This window comes from Glandiceps talaboti, chromosome 4 (genome assembly GCF_964340395.1).
Source record: "Glandiceps talaboti chromosome 4, keGlaTala1.1, whole genome shotgun sequence".
Taxonomy (NCBI): domain Eukaryota; kingdom Metazoa; phylum Hemichordata; class Enteropneusta; family Spengelidae; genus Glandiceps; species Glandiceps talaboti.
The window spans coordinates 15,923,567-15,945,305 of NC_135552.1; the positions used below are offsets into that span (position 1 = coordinate 15,923,567).

At 35.1% G+C, this 21,739-nt stretch overlaps 1 protein-coding gene across 2 annotated transcripts in view; it reads left to right on the forward strand.

Annotated features, from left to right (window-relative positions):
* LOC144434517 (neural-cadherin-like) overlaps window positions 1-21,739 on the forward strand; it is a 52,138-nt gene that overhangs the window by 3,467 nt on the left and 26,932 nt on the right. Inside the window, exons 2-5 of one of the 2 annotated variants that reach the window (XM_078122978.1) lie at window positions 3,061-3,179; window positions 3,777-5,176; window positions 17,907-18,142; window positions 18,966-19,245. In XM_078122978.1, the coding sequence (XP_077979104.1) occupies window positions 3,916-5,176; window positions 17,907-18,142; window positions 18,966-19,245 (1,777 nt within the window). In that variant the 5' untranslated portion in view covers window positions 3,061-3,179; window positions 3,777-3,915. Of the gene's footprint in view, window positions 1-3,060; window positions 3,180-3,565; window positions 3,602-3,776; window positions 5,177-17,906; window positions 18,143-18,965; window positions 19,246-21,739 lie in introns of those variants that run through there. The other variant, XM_078122979.1, reaches the window with a different exon arrangement.

Here is a 21,739-nt window from a genome sequence, read left to right on the forward strand (position 1 = left end):
AATATCCCCCCCACCACACACACACACACACACACACACACACACACACACACACACACACACACACACACACACACACACACACACACACACACACACACACACACACACACACGGTCACACACACTGGATTCTAGGCTGTGAGGTACATGTCGCATTGACGTAGTCTATTTCATGATACATGTATAGCAGTACTTGATAGCTTCATTGTCCTGCCCCATTTGTCAAACTTTATTACGTAGATTACTAATGAAACCATAAATTATAATATAACAATTTTACATCTACAGAGACAAAACGTGATTAATTGTCTAAACACTGTCAGCTTAATTGACTTTTACAAATATGATGCATATGTGGCAGATACAAATACAACTTGTATACTGTATATGTGGTGGTTGTCAGCCCTATAACCAATGAATGCTGGCTGATAGCGTGACACCAATGTCAATATCTTACAGACCAGTACAAATATGATCTATACATGTACATGGCAGGTACAGTTTTTTGGTCATAGTGTTTTTCATAGCCTAAAATTCAGTTACGTGTGTATTTTTGATGGTCACCTTTCCCCGACCGCTGATAGCTAGGACAGCTTGTAAAATCATAACATAATTGTCAATCAGTAGGGGTAAACAGCAAGAGCCCCAAAATTCTCACATGATGACTGGATTCTAGGCTTATGTTTCTTGAAACACATATTGGTAGTGCAGAGCTCTGCGGTAGTGTAGACTGTAAGCAGGTGATGAAAATGAGTTTTTTTCAGAATAGAACAAGGGCTTGTGTAATACACCACTACATTTTATGCTTCAATAATTTTCACAAATTTTTAAAAATAGAGTTAAAATTTGTTTACATTATTGTATTATATTTGTATTATATTAATAAACTTATGAATACTGTGGCAGTCACATGTAGGTGTAAATATTTGCTGTTTTAAACCCAAATTTCAGATACAGCAACACATCGAGCTGTTTTTTTAAAATTCAAAACAAAATGAAAAGCTTTACTCAGTTTAGAATAACTCCGGACTTTTTCATGTGGATAAGTGAATTTAGAGAAATCCATCACGTACATGTACCATGAATCCATGCATGTACACACACACACACACACACACACACACACACACACACACACACACACACAGAGATTAGGTTGCCTAATCAATGTACACTCCAAATTCAAGGGTTTCCTGGATTTTAATCTTGTTAGCTTTTCACTTCACTTCACAGAATATCATGAGATCCACAAATTATTAAATACTGAATATTTACCATCAAACTTCACTTTATCTTGTAATTGTCACTGAGATCAATATTATGCAAGGTATTAATTTAATCCTCACAAAATATAGATTAAGGTATGCTAACTTTTGGCAATTACATCAGTAAAGTAAGATGTGATTTTCCTGTTTGATTCGCACAAAAGAATACTTGACATTCGTTGTCACTTACTGGTACAAAACAACAAAGCCCTTCCTTTCAGATAGAAAAATGACACTCTCCTGCACAAACACAGCCGGAACCTATTTATCCTGAATAAACTTTATGATGACCAAAAAAGGCCTCAAGATAAGTTTTACACCCACTTCATTTCAAGGTGGCCATTTTCCGTGGTATTTACTGCATGGATTACATCATGTCTGGTCAGGTGGAAAGAAAAGAGAATTTTATACAGGTGTGCTGAAAATAATCGTTTGGATCTCAAATTCCCAGACAGACTTGTTAACTACCCTACTTGTCTGAATTAGTTAGGTCAGAGATAAGGTATCAATAATATGATGGTTGTAAATACTTTCATTCTAAAACTATGTTAGGTTGGTGATACTAAAAGTTGTAATAATTGCACCCTTGCGCTTATCCATAAATGTTTTCACTGATATCAGTAGTGATGTAATATAGAACTCATTTTGTCATAATTATGAGAAGAAAATGTTGATTGATGATATATTTAAACTTAGCCAATCTGTCTGAGATATGACAGATGATAAGTTTAGGCCGGAAAATGCAGTATTTCTTTCTGTAAATGATCTTAAAATGTATCTCTATAACTTGTATTGTACCAATCAATAATGATCTACCCTCTCCATCTTACATGTACAGGTATATATGCTATCATACCTGATTGAAAATACATGTAGAAAAACTAAACATGTGAAAGTGACACACACACAGACACACTCCCCCATAAATTTGGCTGACTGTGGTATTGTAAAAATGTAACATATAATACTTATGATTTCCGGTACAGGGTGAAACTCACTGAGATGAAATCACACTCGGTGACATACATGTAGTGTCATAGTCATCATTATACCAGAACAAGATGAATTGATCATTCATAGCATCCAAGCCTATTCTTTGCAGGCTATAAATAGTATTTCATTAGGCATCAGAATTCATTCTATAGCATGAGCTTGATCGTTTAAATTTAGTTATATCTTTGTTTTTGTTTTTACACTGTCACCTTTTGTATACTTTGTTCTAATAAGTGAATGTATTGTGATGTGATGGTAAGTTATATGGAGTGCAAGTGAATGACAACAAAATCAATTATGGCTTGACCTAGCCTGTAAATTTACTGGTTCTGCAGTAATCAGACAACATTGTACTGTCAGCTTGTCTACACTCTCTGATTTATGGACTATTCTATGTATATTCTTGCTTGGCTGACTGTGCTCAGGTGTTGACTCAAGTTGCACTGGTGTACACCGTCAATAAATTGTTTAACAGCTTTACGCTTTACTATTCAAAGCACATCAATGTCAGTGCCTAGGTAACCATGGTTTTGGTGAGTGCACATGTGACTGGACTCATAATACTGTGATACGTTTGGCGGCAGTGTGTGATTGTTAGGTTTGTTTTCACAAGCCAGGTACTGTGAGGTGAAAATCAGTTGACCCAATCATAGAAAGGTAAGCTGACAGCAAAAGTGTCCTTTGTGTATATAGTAATAATGCATATGCAATAAGCAAGGAGGCAGTCAGGGACGATGGGGTCAGTTTCACTTCATATGTTAATTTTGCCTTGTTTGTCTCTTTACATTTCTCCTCCACAGTGTCCTGTGTTATTCACTCTACTAGCCCACTCAGTATCCTGTTGTGAAAGTGACACACACCTAACTTAGTCAAGCGAAAGGAGCCAACCTATTAAAAAAATGTCCCTTCTGTAACACAGGTAAGTCCAGTTTTCCAAATTCAATGTCAGTCACAAGTCTATTTGTCATACAAAACTTGTTTACAGCAGAGAGGGCACAGTTCAGTTTAATCTGTCATTCAAATGAGATAAAGGGGAAACAAAAGTGTCAACACAAAGCAGGTATTAATCAGCCAGCATAATGGTAGTGCATTGTGTATGCGTCATTCATTAGGGCGTCTACCATGCAAATCATTTCAACTGTTCTCCTCATTTCCATATAAATAGTGGCTGTGTTCAAAAAATCGAGGTGGAGCCATGATTGGCTGCTATTAATATTCTAGCGTCGGGGTTTTTTAAGGGGCTTAGCAGTCGACTCATCTAGCCATTCACTTTCACTAGTTCAAGAACAGATTCATCATTAGATCCAAAGTTCAACCGGATATCACCATTTTAGGAGACAGGTAACATTATGTCAGTTTTCAAAGACAGGTAGGCTGTGAGTTTACTCTGTGACGACTGTGAAATATTGAGATACAAACTACTGAAAGTGAGTGTATGTGTGGAGCACAACACACAAGGTATCAACACACCTGAATATTATTTATATTGACGGCCATTTTGGATTTACTGTTATAGTGTAAAGAGGGAAGCTGTGAACTGTTCTATTCAGAGTTACAACGACAGACATTTTTGCAGATTGATCAAGGGAAAGTAAACCTCACTTTACAGAGGAAGATTTTGTTGTTTCTACGTACGAACTTAAAAGACCTTAATAATGGCATCAATAGCCATACTACTGCTAGCCTTGACTGGCTTGCAGTGCATGTCCACAGATGCCTTGCCGTTCTCTCAATTCAAGTTACCCTGCCATTCCATGCCTGGAGTTGAAATCACAAGGCTTAACCATAAAGGACAGGAGTATAGGATACACCCAGACAGTGATGAGGAAGCTGTCAGGTTATTCAACATTACAGAAGATGGTGTGGTACACACTGTAGAAAAACTTACAGACTATGCTGATAGAATGTTTTCAGTGGTTGTTGAACAGTTTCTTGATTTGGATTCCTGGAAGGATTCCTTTAATATTTACATCTCTAATAATGATGCCGATCTCGTGTCATTTAAGTTCCCACTAGACAGTTATGTTGGAAGTGTTCCAGAAAACAGCCCCTTGGGCACAGCGGTAGCAGGTCTAGAGTTGCTCTCAGCATGCAGTGAATGCATTGACGTTGAATATCAGCTTTCTGGTCAAAATAATGAAAAATTCAGAATTGAAAATGATGGACTCACTGTTAAAGTATACACTACAGAAACTTTAGACCGTGAATTACGAGCCCAATACTTCTTGGAAGTCACTGCCTCTCGGACACCAACAGACACTGTGACAGCTGATTTGAGAATTGATGTAGTAGATGTTAATGACAATGCACCTGTATTTAGCCACGAAGTTTATGAGGTCACTGTACCAGAAGTCATTCCAGCTGATGCCAAATTGGTACAAGTTCAAGCCAATGATGCAGATTCAGGGGCTAATGCTGAGGTTGCATATTACATGGACACCAATGATATGACTTTCTCAGTTCATCCCATCACCGGAGACATCATACTTGGAGGTCTCCTGCAACCCAAACAATACACCTTGAAAGTTTTTGCTCATGACCGTGGCACGCCATCATTAGAGGCAGAAAACCCAGCCCTTGTCGTTATTACAGTCACACCAGTAGAGCAGAGTCTGAAGTTTTCTTCAATCCTTGGACCTGGACCCGTCATTTTGAATTCACAAGAGAAAAATCTACCTGACATCAAAGTTAGCGTAAAAGAAGATGCACCTTTTGGATATATAGTAGCTGATGTTGACAACGTCCCCAATAAGCCTACCAAAGATAGGTTTTTGATGAACAATCCTCTGAATACGAGATTCCATGTTGACTACGTGACTGGAAAAGTTTCAGTTGCAGGACTACTAAACCGAGTTGAACACCCAACAGAGGAAGTGAATGTCCGTATTACTGAGGATCTGTCCTTGCCAGCAATCAGTAAGTATATCATTGTTATTAACTTGTCACGTTTGATTTGTATTCCTACACTCTCATCACAACAACTCATGTATGTCTAATAACTTACAATTTACAATATCAAAAAAATTTGTACAGCCGTGATATACATGAATACTTGAATGGCGTATTATAAATGGTGATTGAAATAATTCCCACAGCTTTTCAAATTTGTGTAAAAGGATCTGTCTGTGATACGAGTAAATCTCCATAACACCAACAGTTTGTGGGTATAGTTAATACAAGGGATAAAATTAAAATAAAAAAAATCAAATTAATAATCTTTGGTATTAAAATCAGTAATGGCTAATGCATAACACTTTCATTACAGAATAACAGGAGAAGTATCGAATACTCAGATTTACAGTTAGAAAAGAACCTCTTCTATTTATCTGTTTTAAAAAGATACATGATACCCAACCTAACTTACCCTGGTAGTCTAGATGCTATACAATGTACATGGTATCAAATCATCTCTTAACCCCAAAGAGATTTTCGGATCAGTGACGGATAGCACTAGAACCTAAGTTATCAATGCACTGTACATGTATGATGTAGTTAAAATTTTTAGTCCCCTTTTTTGTGACTCCCCCGAATCTTTGAAAAATTTATATTCATAAAAGTTAGAAGAGTAAGGAGAAGATTAACATTACCAGAATATTTTAAATAGTTTTGCATATACTGTATGTGTAGGCAGTTAATGTTGTGCTATAATGAAAGGTCAGTTTCTTTGTCAAGAAAATTAAAATTGTGGACTTCAAATGCAAGAAGTCTTATAGCAACTATAGATAGAAGTAAGAGATAGTTTAATAAAAAGAATTGTGGAACTGAGAGTGGAAAACGAGAAGGAATAAATGTGCTCTGTACTGTGACAACAAGAGGAAGTGAGATTATCTTTCAAGGATAGGTTTTATTTTCAGAAGAATATCTTCCCTCGTGATCGTAAAATCTTTAATTTCATTGGAGAGGAGAGTTGTAGGAATGACGTGACATTGTGAGTGTAATGGAGTTTAAAAACAAACAAAAGTAATCAATGATGACAGGAAATGTCCCTACCTTGGTGAGTCAGATCTATATTTGTAATGAACATGAGGAATTGAAAGTGGTGGCACACCTAGTAATTAATAATTTACATGGCTGACTCACTTTGATTATATTCATACCTAGATTCACATTAGGTTGAGGTCAAAGTCAAGGACATCCCAAGTATTAGGTTACATGGGGACCCATACTTCCGTAAAACAGGACAGCGTAGATTCCAGGATAGAAGTCTATGTTCACAGTCACTGTAGTGTAAGACATTTAATTTTAAGTATAAAGCAGGATACATTGTGGATCCAGAATAGAAATCTCTGCATGTTCATCATTATGTGGGGGGGTATGGGTAATTCTTGTATTTCAGTACAAAACAGGACAGCATTGATTTCAGGATCGATATGTATGTTCACTATACAAATGTACATGTAACTTAGGGCATTATATACATTAATTTGGATGCCAACATAGTCTCTATTAAAACCATGATCTGAAAGTTTCGATGAAGGATAACACTAGACTTATAATAAGTATCCAATGTACATGTAAGTAACACAGGACAACATTGATTCTAGGATTGAAATCAGTATGCTATAAATGTAGTTGCCATTGTGTGACATTGTATTGTAGTGGTAAAACATGTAAAAAGCAGCTTTTACAGTAATTACAGCATGCTGTAGTCATTCATAGCAGAGTCTTTTATTGTAAAACATGACAGCATGCATTTCACATGTGAAGACCATGAAGATGTGGGTACATTATTATATATATCAAGACATTTGCATACATTTCTAGTGTTATGCAACAATTGATGTACAGTTACCCATTGACACTGACAGGTCAATACATATACATTGGTAGCCAAAATCTACTTGAATTTGAAACAACACATTTTCTACGTGATCCAATTTCTACTACATCTTGTGTGTATATCAAAAAATACGAATCACAGAGCTATACAAAATTTTGTTGAAATACAAATGTAAGTTATACTATTGGCCTCTGTCAGGCTGTGCCATTTTCCCAGAAAATGTGTGAAATTTTGAAATATTGCAGTCATCAGAATGATACTCTCTCATAGAGACATAAAATGTTTGATTTATTGATTTATGAGTAACAATTTTAACCTTGGCAGATGAATTGTAAAGTGCTCATGTCTATAATATCATAACGTCTATATGTACACACACTTCACTTTATACCTGTCCTCACCTTCCACTTATATGTGGATGATACCAGACATCTGGCAACCGGCATGGTAAACAGCTCATGCAAATCAGCTCATGCAAATCGACAACGACAACTACGGGGTACTATACAAACGACAAATGACGTCACTGTTAACAGCCAGACACTACAGTTAACTATTGTTTGTTGTGAACATATTTATCGGAGCACGACACCAATGAGGGTCGTTGACATCACAGGTAAATGACGAACAAATTGTGAGCAACCAAATCGTGGTCCATCCTGTTTTGTGACATTACCTGACTGAAATACCGTCTAAATCTTATTGTTATTCCGTCATCACTATAGCGATTGTAGATCTCAAGGATACCAATATTTGTCTACTAAGAACTGCATCTGTTTTGTGATGCAACAAACAAGTGAATCGTAATTATCAATTCCGAACACGTTTTGTTGTCCCTACTCAATCATGTCTTGTGATCGTTAACAAATCTACTCAATTTATCCGACTTGTAATATTGAGACAGTTCCCGTCTCCAAAGTAGTTCATGGTCAGTAAAGTGTAATTCTGTACAGAAAAAAAATGGCTTAATTGTTTGCTAACAATAGTTTTGTAATCAGTGATCCAGAGATAACACTTTTTTAGATTCGATATATCTGTACCTAATGACCATCAATACTGTGTTATCCATGTCTACTGTGATAGTAGTAAGTCCGGCCACATAATCATTAATCACCTTGGATCATTAACAATATAGTCTAATTTATCAACTAAATACCAAATGGATACGTGTATGCCGAGTAGCTTCCCTGTACAGTATTATAGGCATCGTTTTTGCGACACTTAAAACTTGGTGTTTTTTTTGAAATTGCGACTGCGTCATTCTGCTGAGCTGTGGGAATTTCTTTGTTCTCATAGCAAAATTGCCTGTGAACTGTTGTGACCTAGCGTACATGTACATGTAGTCAAGAGAATTATGGCTCACAAGAATGACCTGCATGTACAAGTTTAAAATTTGAAAATGCGTAAACCGTCAGAAACATGAAAATACAGCTGTCACATATACACTTGTACTGTTGATTGTGTACACGTAGATCTACATTCACGCATTTCACACACAGTATAAAATTATACATGTTTGAATTTTGGTGTGATTCAGTTCAATAACCATATATCCATTTGTTTTAAATGGTTCAAGAACTTAAAACCCATCCAATAATTGAAACTTTTATTTGGTTCTTATATTCGCAATGCTTAGTCTGGATACCAACATGGCATTGAATCATCTCTAAGAGTCGCATGAGGCTATCGCAATGCTTACTACAGCTCTTAAGATATCAGGAGATATGTATCGTAAATTTTAATCAGCTCTATGTAACATCTAGACTGTAAGATGGTCTGTATGATCTTAGTTCTTACAAACTATGTAACATCTATTGCATGCTAGCCCATGAAAATGTTGTTTACTGGATCATTCTGTGGCGTCGGATGAGCAAGTCTCTGGGCTATTCTACATGTCGCTAACTCCCTTGTCATTTTGTAAAGGCTTGTCAAAATATAAACAGATTTCCTTGAAGCATACCACAGCACTCAAATCTGATACAAAAAAAACTTGGTAAAGTCTAGCATGCCAACAAGTGTTTTGCTTGCAAACATTGTACATGTACATTGTTATAGATGATGTAATGGCTAGATGAGAATATACAAGGTTACATCCCACATGTATACATGAAGTGTGTATGTGCATACACTTACATGTAAATATCATATCAAGTGCTCTTTATTTCTTGTCCAGCATCAGCATACAAAGTATATATCATGTACTTATATTGATAGCCTTAGTGACACAGTAAGTGTTACCATAGCAACAGATAAGATAACTGTCTACTAGTGGCATGTTGATTCTGCAGAACGTTGTCCTTCATCATGTCAGTGTTAGACAAGCAAAGAGAGATACACCCAGGCTAATAAATTCTTGTAGATTTCATATGAATATTCATAAGCAAAAAATTCATGAAGTCCATGCGACATCATAATCCTAGTGTAGGACTTTGTCAAGATGACTGATTTATAACCATAAATGTTATTTTGATGTACTTGTCATACTTGTGTTTGGTTTATTTTCTCATTTTACTAGTAAAACTAGTAGTATTAGTAACTGAGAGTGGGTTGGGTATTTCGTGAAGGAAAGTAACAGCAAGAGTTTATTTCTGAGGCACATTTAAAAGTATGTGTATCATATCTGGAAAGAAGTTGAAACTTATTTGTATTGAATCAGAAATTAAACTATGTTTACTCAGTCGGATCAACTATAGAATTTGTCAGTGAATTCATTTCATTTCATTTACATGTAGGTACAGTGTACATTGTATGTTGGGTTTCAAGTTCTGCGTGATTATAAGAATATCATGGAAACCAAATATTAATGTTATTTTTGTCATTGATTTTTTAGTGTAGAGGAATAGGTGTAAAAATAGTTGTCTGGCAGAACTTTAGAAAAAGAGAAAAAGTTGACCAGAAGAATCATTTTATCTAACCACATGGCTCAGCTGATAAGATAACACTAATGAGAGAACCTGGGATTGAAAAACCCTAGATCACTCTACACTTGTGCATGTACCTGCCTTGATGAAATTACAAACAAAAATCTAAACATTTTGTCGGGGGGAAAAGCATTCTTGTGATGAATAATAAATACTGACTGATCCGGAAACCAAACGATCAATATTTCACTCAAACTTTAATAGTTCTATTAAAAAAAAACAGAGACCGGAATAAAATGCATATTGTTGCAAGACGCGGAAACAAAATTTTTTAGAAACGGAAATGGATTGGGTGTCATGGGAATAAACTATGTTGATTGATGGCAAAACATTACCTTATTCACTGTATGACATTATAAAATAGAGTGACTGCATTTCATTCAATTAGGGATCCGAAGGATCTCTCTATGTTATTACTGAAGTCTTAGTTGTCAGTCCGTCTAGAAGTATTGTTGTTTTCAATGTTGTTACTCTTGTCAAATGAGATTACTAGAGATGTTAGTCTTTGTCATGCAATAATTCGATAAGTGAACATAAACCCAATGTTTGACATCGGCTATTGATATTTTAGTTTTAGATTGAACTTCTCAAGGATATAATAAATATGATTATGAAAGTATCTCTGAGTATTGTCAAATTACACTGTTTCATTTGTCGTGAAACTCCGTAACCTTGTCAGATATTTCATTATTGAATTAGACAATTCATTTACAGACCTCTGTTTTTTTTGTGAGTTGACATAGGAGAGACTGTATAACAAGATTTGTTTTGTGATGAGTTCTGAGGTTCAACCAAATGTGTGCATTGTTCAGGTTTTTTTTTCTGTACTATGATAGATTCAAACCATTACTCATCTGTGGAAAGCGCTTTTGAAGATTGTTTCTTCCATCAAGCAATTTTCTGAAATTGCACTCACTGTAATACCTGGAAAAAACCATCCAATCATCCTGCTGTATTCACAGATTCAAACCAGTAGACTAGCTAATTCTGAAGATGAAAATTTAAAAACAAGAAAAATCCTTAATCTTTTTGGAGTTCTCATATGAAGAATAAGATATTTAATATCATACTTTTCTTAGTAAGGGCTCCAAATGGATCAAGGAATTTCAAATTTTTGTCTTTGGAATCAGCCCATCTACTGGCTGGATCTGTGACTAGTAATGAGTACTGTAGATCACAGAAGTCTTACAAGTTGACAGACTATATTTCTAAGCCTTAGAAACCAGGCTATCTAACAGAGTTGAGAATGATTACTAGATTAGAAAACTAATGACGAGTCTCTAAGCTACTTCAGAATTGACAACTGCAAGTGCATGCGTGCCAGGTTTTTCCATGGACTTTCGGGAGATATATCCATTATTGATTGGATCACATCAAACATCAAGTCATGTGTGAGCAAGTTGGTTAAAAAAGCATGTCAATTTTCATCATTTCAAGAAGATGAAATACAGATTTCAACCGTATGAATATTTTAAAATGTAATTTTGATAAATCAAGTCAAATAGCAGATGAAACACTTTTTTTCACTGTAGACAGATGATTAGCCTACGGTACCTGTAGTCTTGACGGACTAACAGCTACTACATTATTTCAGCTATCCTTATACTACCATTTTAGTTTTCTGAATATTCGCTCCTCCTCATGGAAGACAAGTGAAAATTCAAAGAATTCAAAACGGCAGTTTACAGTTGATATAGTGTAGTAGCATTTAAGTCCTTCAAGACTACAGGTAAAGGTAATCTAGCAGATAATCTGATCAACCATAAACAAGGAAATGAGTGTTTCCATTATTTTATTCTTAGATTCCTAACAAACTGAATAAGGAGCATGTATTGTACATGGTGTAGGCAATGAAAAATATGGTTATCTTTCTGATGAAGAGAGAACAAGTCCGTATTGAATTGTGTCAATTGAAAAGTTGGTTTTACTTCGGAATTTGTTTGTATTGAAAGTAGTGGGTTACATGATTTATTGCCATAAATATTTTAATCTTGTTTCCTTCCTTCCTAACTTTATGCATGTAGGTATTGTTTTAAAAAAAGATTAAACATGCTCTCGTCCATGATATTAGCCCACAGCCATGGCCACCTGGCTTGACAATTGTAGTTCACAGAATGTGCTAAGCTAGTCTGGATGACCAGCCTATGGTTCTAACCACATGTGAGTGAAGGTATGAATCGGAACGATACTGTATAGGAACTAGACTAGTGTCAAGCCATTACATGTTTATCAGATAGCCAAATTTCTGATGAGGCTAATGAAATATTAAGACCTTTTTCAGTAGCAGCATAGAATCGGTCATCCACCCCACCCCGTTCAGGTCAGCAAAGTGGATACCCTATATATATACCAGGCATTTGTTAAGTTTGCAACTCAATAAATATTTTATTTTTTTTCAATTGAACAATTGTTGTCTTTATATGATACAGAACACTTAAATTGGTCTAATGTATGTTGGAAATAAATCAATCCTGTTGATAGCTTTAGGTCAGGTAGTATAAATAGACTTTTGATATATTGTACTCTGTCTTACCAGATGTCACTTTTTTGTTGGTCATGCCTTTTACAAAATGGCAGACAGCAGTGAAAGGGTGAACTGAGGTGTCAGCAACATGGGTGTGGCAACTGTGATATATTTGCTTTGTGTGTGTACAGTGTATATGTGCATACTGAGGTACCGTAAATTATAAAAAAAAAAACAAGATAGCCATCACCATGATGTATTAGTTCAGGAAAGGTGAATTCCCACCAAAACATTTATTTTTCGCTCCAGGAGAGAATAACAAATGACTAAAGTTTTCAGGACAACTATTTTGGTATATTGCAGGACAATATTCCATGAAATTGATGTATGCTTAGCAGTTAACTATAGTCAATAGCTGTGTCAATATGACTCTAAGCTTTGTTTGTTTTAGGTACAATTTAACAGTTTGTTTTAGATATTCGATTTAGATAATCACTCTGTTGTGTTTACCAGGTCATAGGGTCAATAGTTGGTCAGCAGATATGGCATTTATACATAGCAGTCACCTGGGCTTCGATGTATACTCTACTGGATTGTGGTCCAAGAACTCCCTAAAAAGAACACAGCTGTATGATGTGTAGTCAGGCATTCTGTCTGTAAGACATCTCATAAAAGAACTCATAGTCAACACTTAAAAAAATCCATTGATTCATACTCCCAGACATATATGTCTACATGTCTATTAACTCAGATCAGTCTTTCGTTGATGGTTGTATCACAACCACATCAATTTACAGACATCTTTCAAATCTCTATATACATGTTTGGCAATTACTGATTTAGTCTAGTGCTATCTGTGGTAGACTGTAAGATACGTGTCATGTTGTTCAGCCCTGTCAGACTTCTTAACTGGCTGATCACTTAGCACGAATGTCTCATGTCTCATATCATACAGACTGTATATCTGTGGTATCAAATCTCAATATCTCTCTGGTAAAGAGATGATTTTATACCAAGGGTAGCATCTAGATGGTTACTGAGCAGACCAATGCTGACTGTGAAATGCTCTTTGCCAGATTGAAATACTAGTGTCAAGTCAGTACATGTATGTCCAGTTGGATAGCCAAGTCTCTGGACTTAATTACTTATGCACAGTAGAGTCAAAAGAAAAAATGGATGGAAGTAAATAATATATCTGATTTTAAATTTAAAAGTTATTTCATGTCAGTTGGTCTTATCTGTACTGTGTTCTGTTTAATGCAATTTTTTGTTCAAATGTATATGATCATCTGGTAGACATAACAACACATTACAAATAGTTTGTTATTCCTGATTTCTGGTGTCTTCGAGTTTAGAACAGCATTCATAAAAAAACAAAACCTCAAATGTCTAGAAATGGACATACGTACAATGTATAGTTCCAGGCTATCCATGGAAAACCCTGATATAAAGGCTAAAATTCAAAGTAAGAAAACATGCGTGCAGTTTTTTTTATGTTTAAGTTTCTTACACGTGTTCAGGTATTTTACAACTCATTTCACAATTTTATTAATGCGGAGATCAGTTCGTACTCTATTTAAAAAAAAAAATTTTCCTACAGGATAGTTTGGCTGCCAAACCATACAGTGATAGTTTTTGAATTATTAATCCACTCATTGATGTTAGATAACATTATTATTTAAAACAAAGCCAGCCCTGATTCATCACATTTTTATATGAATATTTAATTTAAAAAAATAATTAAAATATGTAATTGTTTCCAAGGTAAGAATGTTGCAATTGTTTTGGTGTCCGGGGTTAAATCTACTTCATGACGTTGGGGAAATTTTACTCTGAAAGAAGCATAAAATTTGTGCCATTTCTACTTATTCTGTGCAGACCCACAGTTGTAGCGGGACTTAAACAGACCTGAGATGTTGATATTGGTGCTTAAGGTGAATCACAATACACATCTCAAAATAATACAGTACAGTTTGAGGTTCACCTCTGTCTAAAGTGGTTTCAGTTTTCTCAACTATGTTCCCCAACTTGGTGTTTAGTAACAGTGTCCCTCAGGTGAATCACCTATGTACACCTGTAAAAAAATGGTAGAGTCCAGTACATGTTTACCAAATGATGTCATTTTTTGAGTCACTGTCCATAAAAGGTGTGTGTAATGCCATATATGGGCACAGTTTCAGTACTGTAACACACCCTGTTGTGGAATCTATTCCTTGAATGGTTGACAGCAACATTGATTGGCGTAGGCGGCTCTTTTCAAAGACATCCACCATTGCGTGAAACCTTGATGTAATTTGACAAAATTTGGTATGCAGGGAAGAGAAACAGATATACAGAGATAAATATTTGTCATACATCAAATAGAGATAGAAATGTATGTTGTACTGTATTGTTATCCCGTTTAAATTCTAAAGCAACATCTGTCTAATAACCTTCGCAATACAAGTGATAGGTATGTTTGTTGAATTTCAATGACAAGGTATTAAAGAGAAAATTTCCAGATAATTGAACAAAGTGAGAGTGATATTGTATGGGTTCAACTGAAGGTTTATGCTTCACAATGTAATTGTCCCAGCTGATAATTGTGTGTGTGACCTTCCATCTGTTTACAGGTTGTCCCATTATTTATTAGCCTTGGCTGACCTTGGCCAATGCATTCATGCACATACAAACCAGATATTAAGACACAGAAAACAGTGCTACGTTTTTTTATATTTATTTCATCAACATGTCCCAAGCGTTTGCCTTCCTTGACTACCTAGATATTTCATTTTCTATTTAGTGAGAAGTGTTTTCGTAGATTTAAATGCCTGATAACAGTTTTCGGAAAGGGACAGTGATGTCATAGGAAATGCACACATACCACGGGAGTCATTTAGGTTGACCTTTTATTGATTGGTAAAGAGACCTTCCCACATTCCTGGCATGCAGACCAGGTGAGCTAACCGGTCAACACTTTCACCTTGTTTACACCTAAGTTAAATATTAAACTGCCTCTCCTGTGAGGCTCTCCAAACAAAGAAACCCGGTGTTTTGTCTGAAGTGTTTAAAAGCCAGGTATGTGCTTATTCAGCAACATGAGTGCATTGTGTGCTAAATACTGTACAGTAGAAAACTAAGTATTTGTTTTGTTACACAGACTCAAAATATACACCTCCACCAAATCTGTGACATCACAAAAGAACTTGCCAGACACATACCTGTCACATAGTTTTATGCTGAATGTTAATTCTGTTGTTTTGTTTAGTACTCTTGTTCAGACAATAGTATATGGTCAACATTCTTTGAAGCTAGGTGGCAGTTAGGAAGTGGTTTTTGTCGGTGCTGGGAGTCTCAAAGCAGTTGGGAATATTTTTAGTGTTGACAACAATCAACCAAATATGCGATCGATCAATAGACATTGGAATGGATATTTTTTACGTAAAAGTGGCTGTAAAAATCTAACATCTGTACTTTATATACATACATGTAGACTGGATGGAATCCATGCGGATTGGGATTTTAGATTTTGCTTTCCAATCACATAAAGCAAAATCCTGTATGGATTCCAGGCTAACATAGACATCAAACCAGCACCAATTTGAGTTTCATGAAATTAAGAAGCTCTATAGCTAAGCTACAAGAAAAGAAACACAACAATAACAAAAGATCTACATTTTTTACCTTACAATGAATAATCTAGGCACAGTCTGTCTAGTGAAACTGTCGTTTAGGTGGTCCACAAACTGAGAGACAGAAATATACATGATAGCCATGAAATAAAAAAAATGGGACTCATGGAGTTTTTTTTCTTATTTCATAGTTAAATTCTTGCTGGACACAAAAAAAAAATCCTGGTAATAATCAAAATTTTATAATCTTTGTATTCTGTGAATTATTTAATGAACAGTACATGCAGTTAATTATTTATGAATATTCAGAATAAACGTGTACATTAGCTCAGTCCTTGTAATTTGCACCAATCATTAATGTTTATTACATGTACATTTCGAAACATGGTGCATTTAACGGTAACCACTCATGAAAACATTAAAAGTGAAATAACATGTGAATTGTTTTGTATATGAAAACAAAATATAGAAAATTATAACAAGAATGTAAATATAATAAAAATACACATCACTGTAGGGGAAGATAGGTCCTTCAAATATGATATCATAATTATGGGAGTTGTTTCGTGTTTAAAATATATGTAAATTGAAATGTCACTCTTACAAGAAATACTATTTCAGTACCTGCGTGTATAAAATTGCAGGTAGTATCATACGAGATGATGGATGACCTGATCATATTGTAGACTGTTAAAATGTAATTTTCCCAATCATCACAGAATTTTATTGTGATCTGACCGTATTGCTAGTAAAAGTAATAACATTATAACAACAGCTATGGAAACAAAAGATAAAATGAGACGACAACGAAACTGTGTACACATTTTGTGTAGCGTGTCATGTAGTGAACAGAGTATGCTTAATACATTATGCCACCCTACCACTGATCGATTCGTGATGACATTTTATATCTATATTTAGAACATGATATACAAAACTGATAACAACAGGAATAAATTGAAACAGTCAGAATGCATTTGAAGTATATACAAGTCAATCATCTCACTTGGTAATATTATCTTTTCTTTTTTCGTAATGAAAGTGGAAAATTTATAAAAAATGTGTTGACAATATCAAGTAAACCAGATATCCAACAAGGGTCATGCCATGTTTATTTCATAAAAAAATAACTCCTTGCATCGTGTGCATTAACATACAGCATAGATGAATATGAAATGTATGTATATCCATTTCATATGTACCATGTTTGGATATATAAGGTTCATGGTTATTAAACTGGTCATTTGCAAAACAGAAAACATAGGAATACTCTTTAATACATGTTTGCGCACTACCAGTGGTCTGTTTAAGGGATTTACATGAATTATGTCAATTTGTATGCTGTGCTGCAAGCTCTCAAAATAAAATGAGAGAAAGAACTTAATAGTATATAGAAATACACAACATAATGTTCATTGTTGTGGTATCGTGTATATGATTAGACAGATGTTTACGTTTAAAAAAATGGACTAATGATATAATTGTATATTATAATATGCAAATGCTTTGAAATTTGATATGATGATTACAAGGTTTATTAGAGATTATAGAATATTATAATTTAGTGATCAGAAATTAATTACAGATGAGTGTAAATTTTGTGCGAGGAGAGACGCTTTGTTCACATCAATTGACAATGTATTGTAGTACATTGACGTGTATACTATTAGTCTTGATATGGTCAAAGTACCAGCATATGTTGATGCACTGAAATGAAAAGCCTTGCACATATGTTGTATTGACTCATACATCATGTGAAATATATGGTATGTGGAATCTAGACTACCATACCAACTTAGGTATATCCTCAAGCCAATGGTTAAAAGTTTGAGTTTTTATTCTGATTATTATTATTTCTTCACTTCAACAGGTCCACCGACATATCAAAAAGTTGTGATCACCGTGGAACCAGCAGATAACAGTGTCTATAAGCCTGTGGAAGAAGTATCAAACAACAGGGTGTCGAGGTCTGTGGAAGAACCAGTGAAATCCCGTCAACGTCGTGCTGTTAGACCAGAATTCAGAGACAACATATATGCCGGAGATGTTACAGAGGTGGATGGTCTCAACACTCCCAGTGTGTTTACCCCTCAGACCATCCTCACTGTAAGTCTCTCTCAGACAATCTCAGTGGAGTTTAAATTTGACTTTCACATCCATTTGCTTTTTACTGGGCTTTAATTTGACTAATCTATATATGTAGCTGAGTTTTTATTTTCCATTCAGTTGCATTCACTGGGTTTTAATATGGCTCTGATCAGTGTTTCAAACAGTGAAATTGGTAATCTCTATGCTATCATTGCTTTAATTAAGATTTTTAATCAAAAGTAAAAAAAAAGAAAAAAAGTACAACACATTGTTATAATATTATATTTAAAAAAAAGACATAAAGATTGTATAATTTGGTCACTAGGGGGGCACTGTATTTGCAAGCAGAATTTAATGTTTGGTCAGTCGTTCATATGGTACCCTAGAGTGAAACTCATGTGTTCCAAGCCTTTTGTGGCATATATTTTGGTATTTTATCTGAAAGTTCAAAATATTTCACCACTTTCAATTTTATGGTGTAATTGTAGAAACTCAAGTAAAAATTTTTGCACCCATTTTCTTGACTGTTTCTTGTACCACAGCCATGCAACTAGCATCCATGAAATCTTATTTTTCCTATCCCAGAGACTTGGCCAGCTGGTGTTTTCCAGTCAAGCCAGTATGTTGATCAAGTCAGATAGCCAAGACTTTGGGGCTATATTATTCCAATCTAGTGTTTTTTCTTTTGGCTCATATCAGATGCTTGTTTTGAAAATGGGAGAGTGGTGGGGGTGGGGTGGGGGTGTTACCTGAATATGACATATTGATATCGATACCTATGCCAATGATCACTGTATATTTTGTGGAAATGACAAGTAGCATGATTTTGTCATTTTCTTAGGTGGAGGCAACAGGTGACCCAAGTCCCAGATTCTCTATTCAACCACCAGAATTCCGTGATGACTTCAGAGTGGATTCAGTTACTGGAGTCCTGAAAACCAGACGAGATGTTGACCGTGAGGGTGCGATGGGAAGTGTACGTGAATTCCAGATAGTGGCTACAAATAGTGCTGGAAGTGTTGCGGTTGATGTTACAGTAAGAATACAGGACGTCAATGACAATGCACCAGCTTATCCATTCTCTCAGTATCTTGGTGATTTTCTAGAAAACACTGGCCCAGGTATGTGTTTACTTCACATTACTACTTGTGAAAACAACATGATGGCAATGTCCCTATCAGAGTTATTTGTCAATTCCTCCACCCAGTACAGCTAAATTAATAATGAAAACATTTGCATGTCTGATTGAGTAGATATGTTATTTGATTACTTTGCCATTAAAGAAAATAAAGGTTTAGAAAATGCATGGCCTTAGGGATCTATTGTTTAAGCATTCTTTGATGTGCTACAAATATATTTGTGGAAGACATCATGGTATCTGCATATCAAATTTGCTGAATAGTCTTGCTGATGCTTTCATGTCATATCCAGCCCAGAGACTTGTCTTGGTGTTATGTTCGTACTCTATATCTCAAGAAACGTATGTGGAGATCTTCGTGAGATATAGTAACACCTCGACAAGTCTCTGGGCTATGTAATATCACTCTCTTTCTCATATTATAAGCAAGGGAGAGAATATTTTATAACAGCACTGCAAATCAAAAACCCCAGTAGCTGTAAACAGAACGTGTTGCTCTTGAAGGCATATACATACATGAAATCCTGGGATCAACTCCTATCTATGGTCTACAAATTTACAAACGAGTAGTCGTGGGTATTATACACAATTCACCACTTTCTAAGTACAGATCTAAAAAAAACCCACATGTATATCATCAGTCATGAGTCGAGAGACAATTCAATTCCTCACAAAGATTGAAATCTTTCCAGTACAGGTTGAGTTTAATTTTGAACAGGCAAAAATTCATGAAAATTTACAGCTACTAGGTCTTGTGAAGATGAGTTGCCAAGCTATAATCGTCTGCACAAAAAAACCATATAATCATATGTATATGTAATAATAGCTCTCGATAAATGTCTCATTAACATGTCACAAAAATAAATGTCTTCACAGAATATTTGTGTATGCACCTCATATTAGCTGATAAGTACATTGAAATCACTGCACAGAGGATAATTTTACATCAGTCAAACTTCATCATTTCTTGCAAATCTTTAGTCTTTTTTTTTTTTTTTTAAAAGAGAGTGTTCTAACAGTAATCATTTCAAATACATCGTCACCATTACTCGGTATTATGAGTGGCTGGTATTTTTTAGATTCAGGAGCAGTGTGCCAGGCCTCGAAGTCACTTTGATAATATCACTGACACACAGCAAGTACTCTTGGCCCATCAAAATCAGATATTCCCCTATCCCTTTACTATGTGATGGTCGCACACAAGAAAACTCATCATTTTGACCCATAACAACAAATTTTGGTCTGTTGTTAGTAATGGGCACACTTTTTGAGAGAAAAATACGTCAATCAATGTATGTTTGTTTGTTGTCTACTACATCATATTACCCTGTAATTCTGTCTAAATACACCATTATAACACACCATTTTAACATAAGGCTTGTTAGCAGAGTTAGTCTTTTCACAGTTTTAAAAGTTAATTATCTCTCAACTACATGTCTACTAATACTTCTCAACACTGCCGATCAACTAATGTGAACAAAATTTGTTTTATTTACCTCTTCCACACTCTTTTTCCTTGAGTGATACATTCCTCATAAACCAATTTTTTCCCCAAACCAGATGCCGATAAGCAGATAGGTAACAATCAACTTTATATTTAAACTCCAATATTTCTAACATTTTTTCTTATTTTAAGTCCATCCACCAATTTCCCTTCTAATATAATCCAGTTTCCTAATAATATTAACTATACTGGTTATGCAGCAATGTGTTATGCAGCAATATTAATTTTTACCCATTGACAACATGTCCCTTTTTTTCGTAAAATTTTTTTCATTGTCATTCACACTAATATAAGTTTTTTTGGTCTAAAAATGAAAGATTTACCTGACAATTAATTTGGAATGAGGTTTATATTCCCCCTAATTTTATTTGGAATGTAGGGAAAAAAAAACCCATTGTACACGTATATATTCTTTTGGGAACTAAAAACACTGATGTGTATATTGTAGCATGCTTGTAATGTGTATATATGTGTTTATGTTGTCTGTACCAATGTCTTGTGGTACATTTATAACCAATAATGTCATTATAAACTACATTTGCCAACCTGCACTATATTAAAAATCATGCCATGTGAGGCAAATAAGGTTTTTTGCAAATTTACAGATAAATTGCCATGATTTTCCACATCTTGACTGTATTTGGGGTTTTGGGAAGGACGAGGGTCTGGAATACAAGAAAAGTTGTGATATCCATTCCAAATCCGACGTTTTCCAGGAATGGTTTTTGTTGTTGAAAGTATTCCCTTGGCCTTATCCCATGTAACCAAGCGTTGGCAAGATAAACCCAGTCAATGTATTAGCTGTTCATGGCTTATCTCTCCCTCACATCAATGCATGTACATTGTATCTTCATTGGCATGCAGCTACGCATCTGATACCAGACTACAGTACAATTCACATTCTATATTTCAATATGCTGTAATTTACATGTATTGCTGGTTTTAAACTTGACAGTTCACAAAACAGTGTACA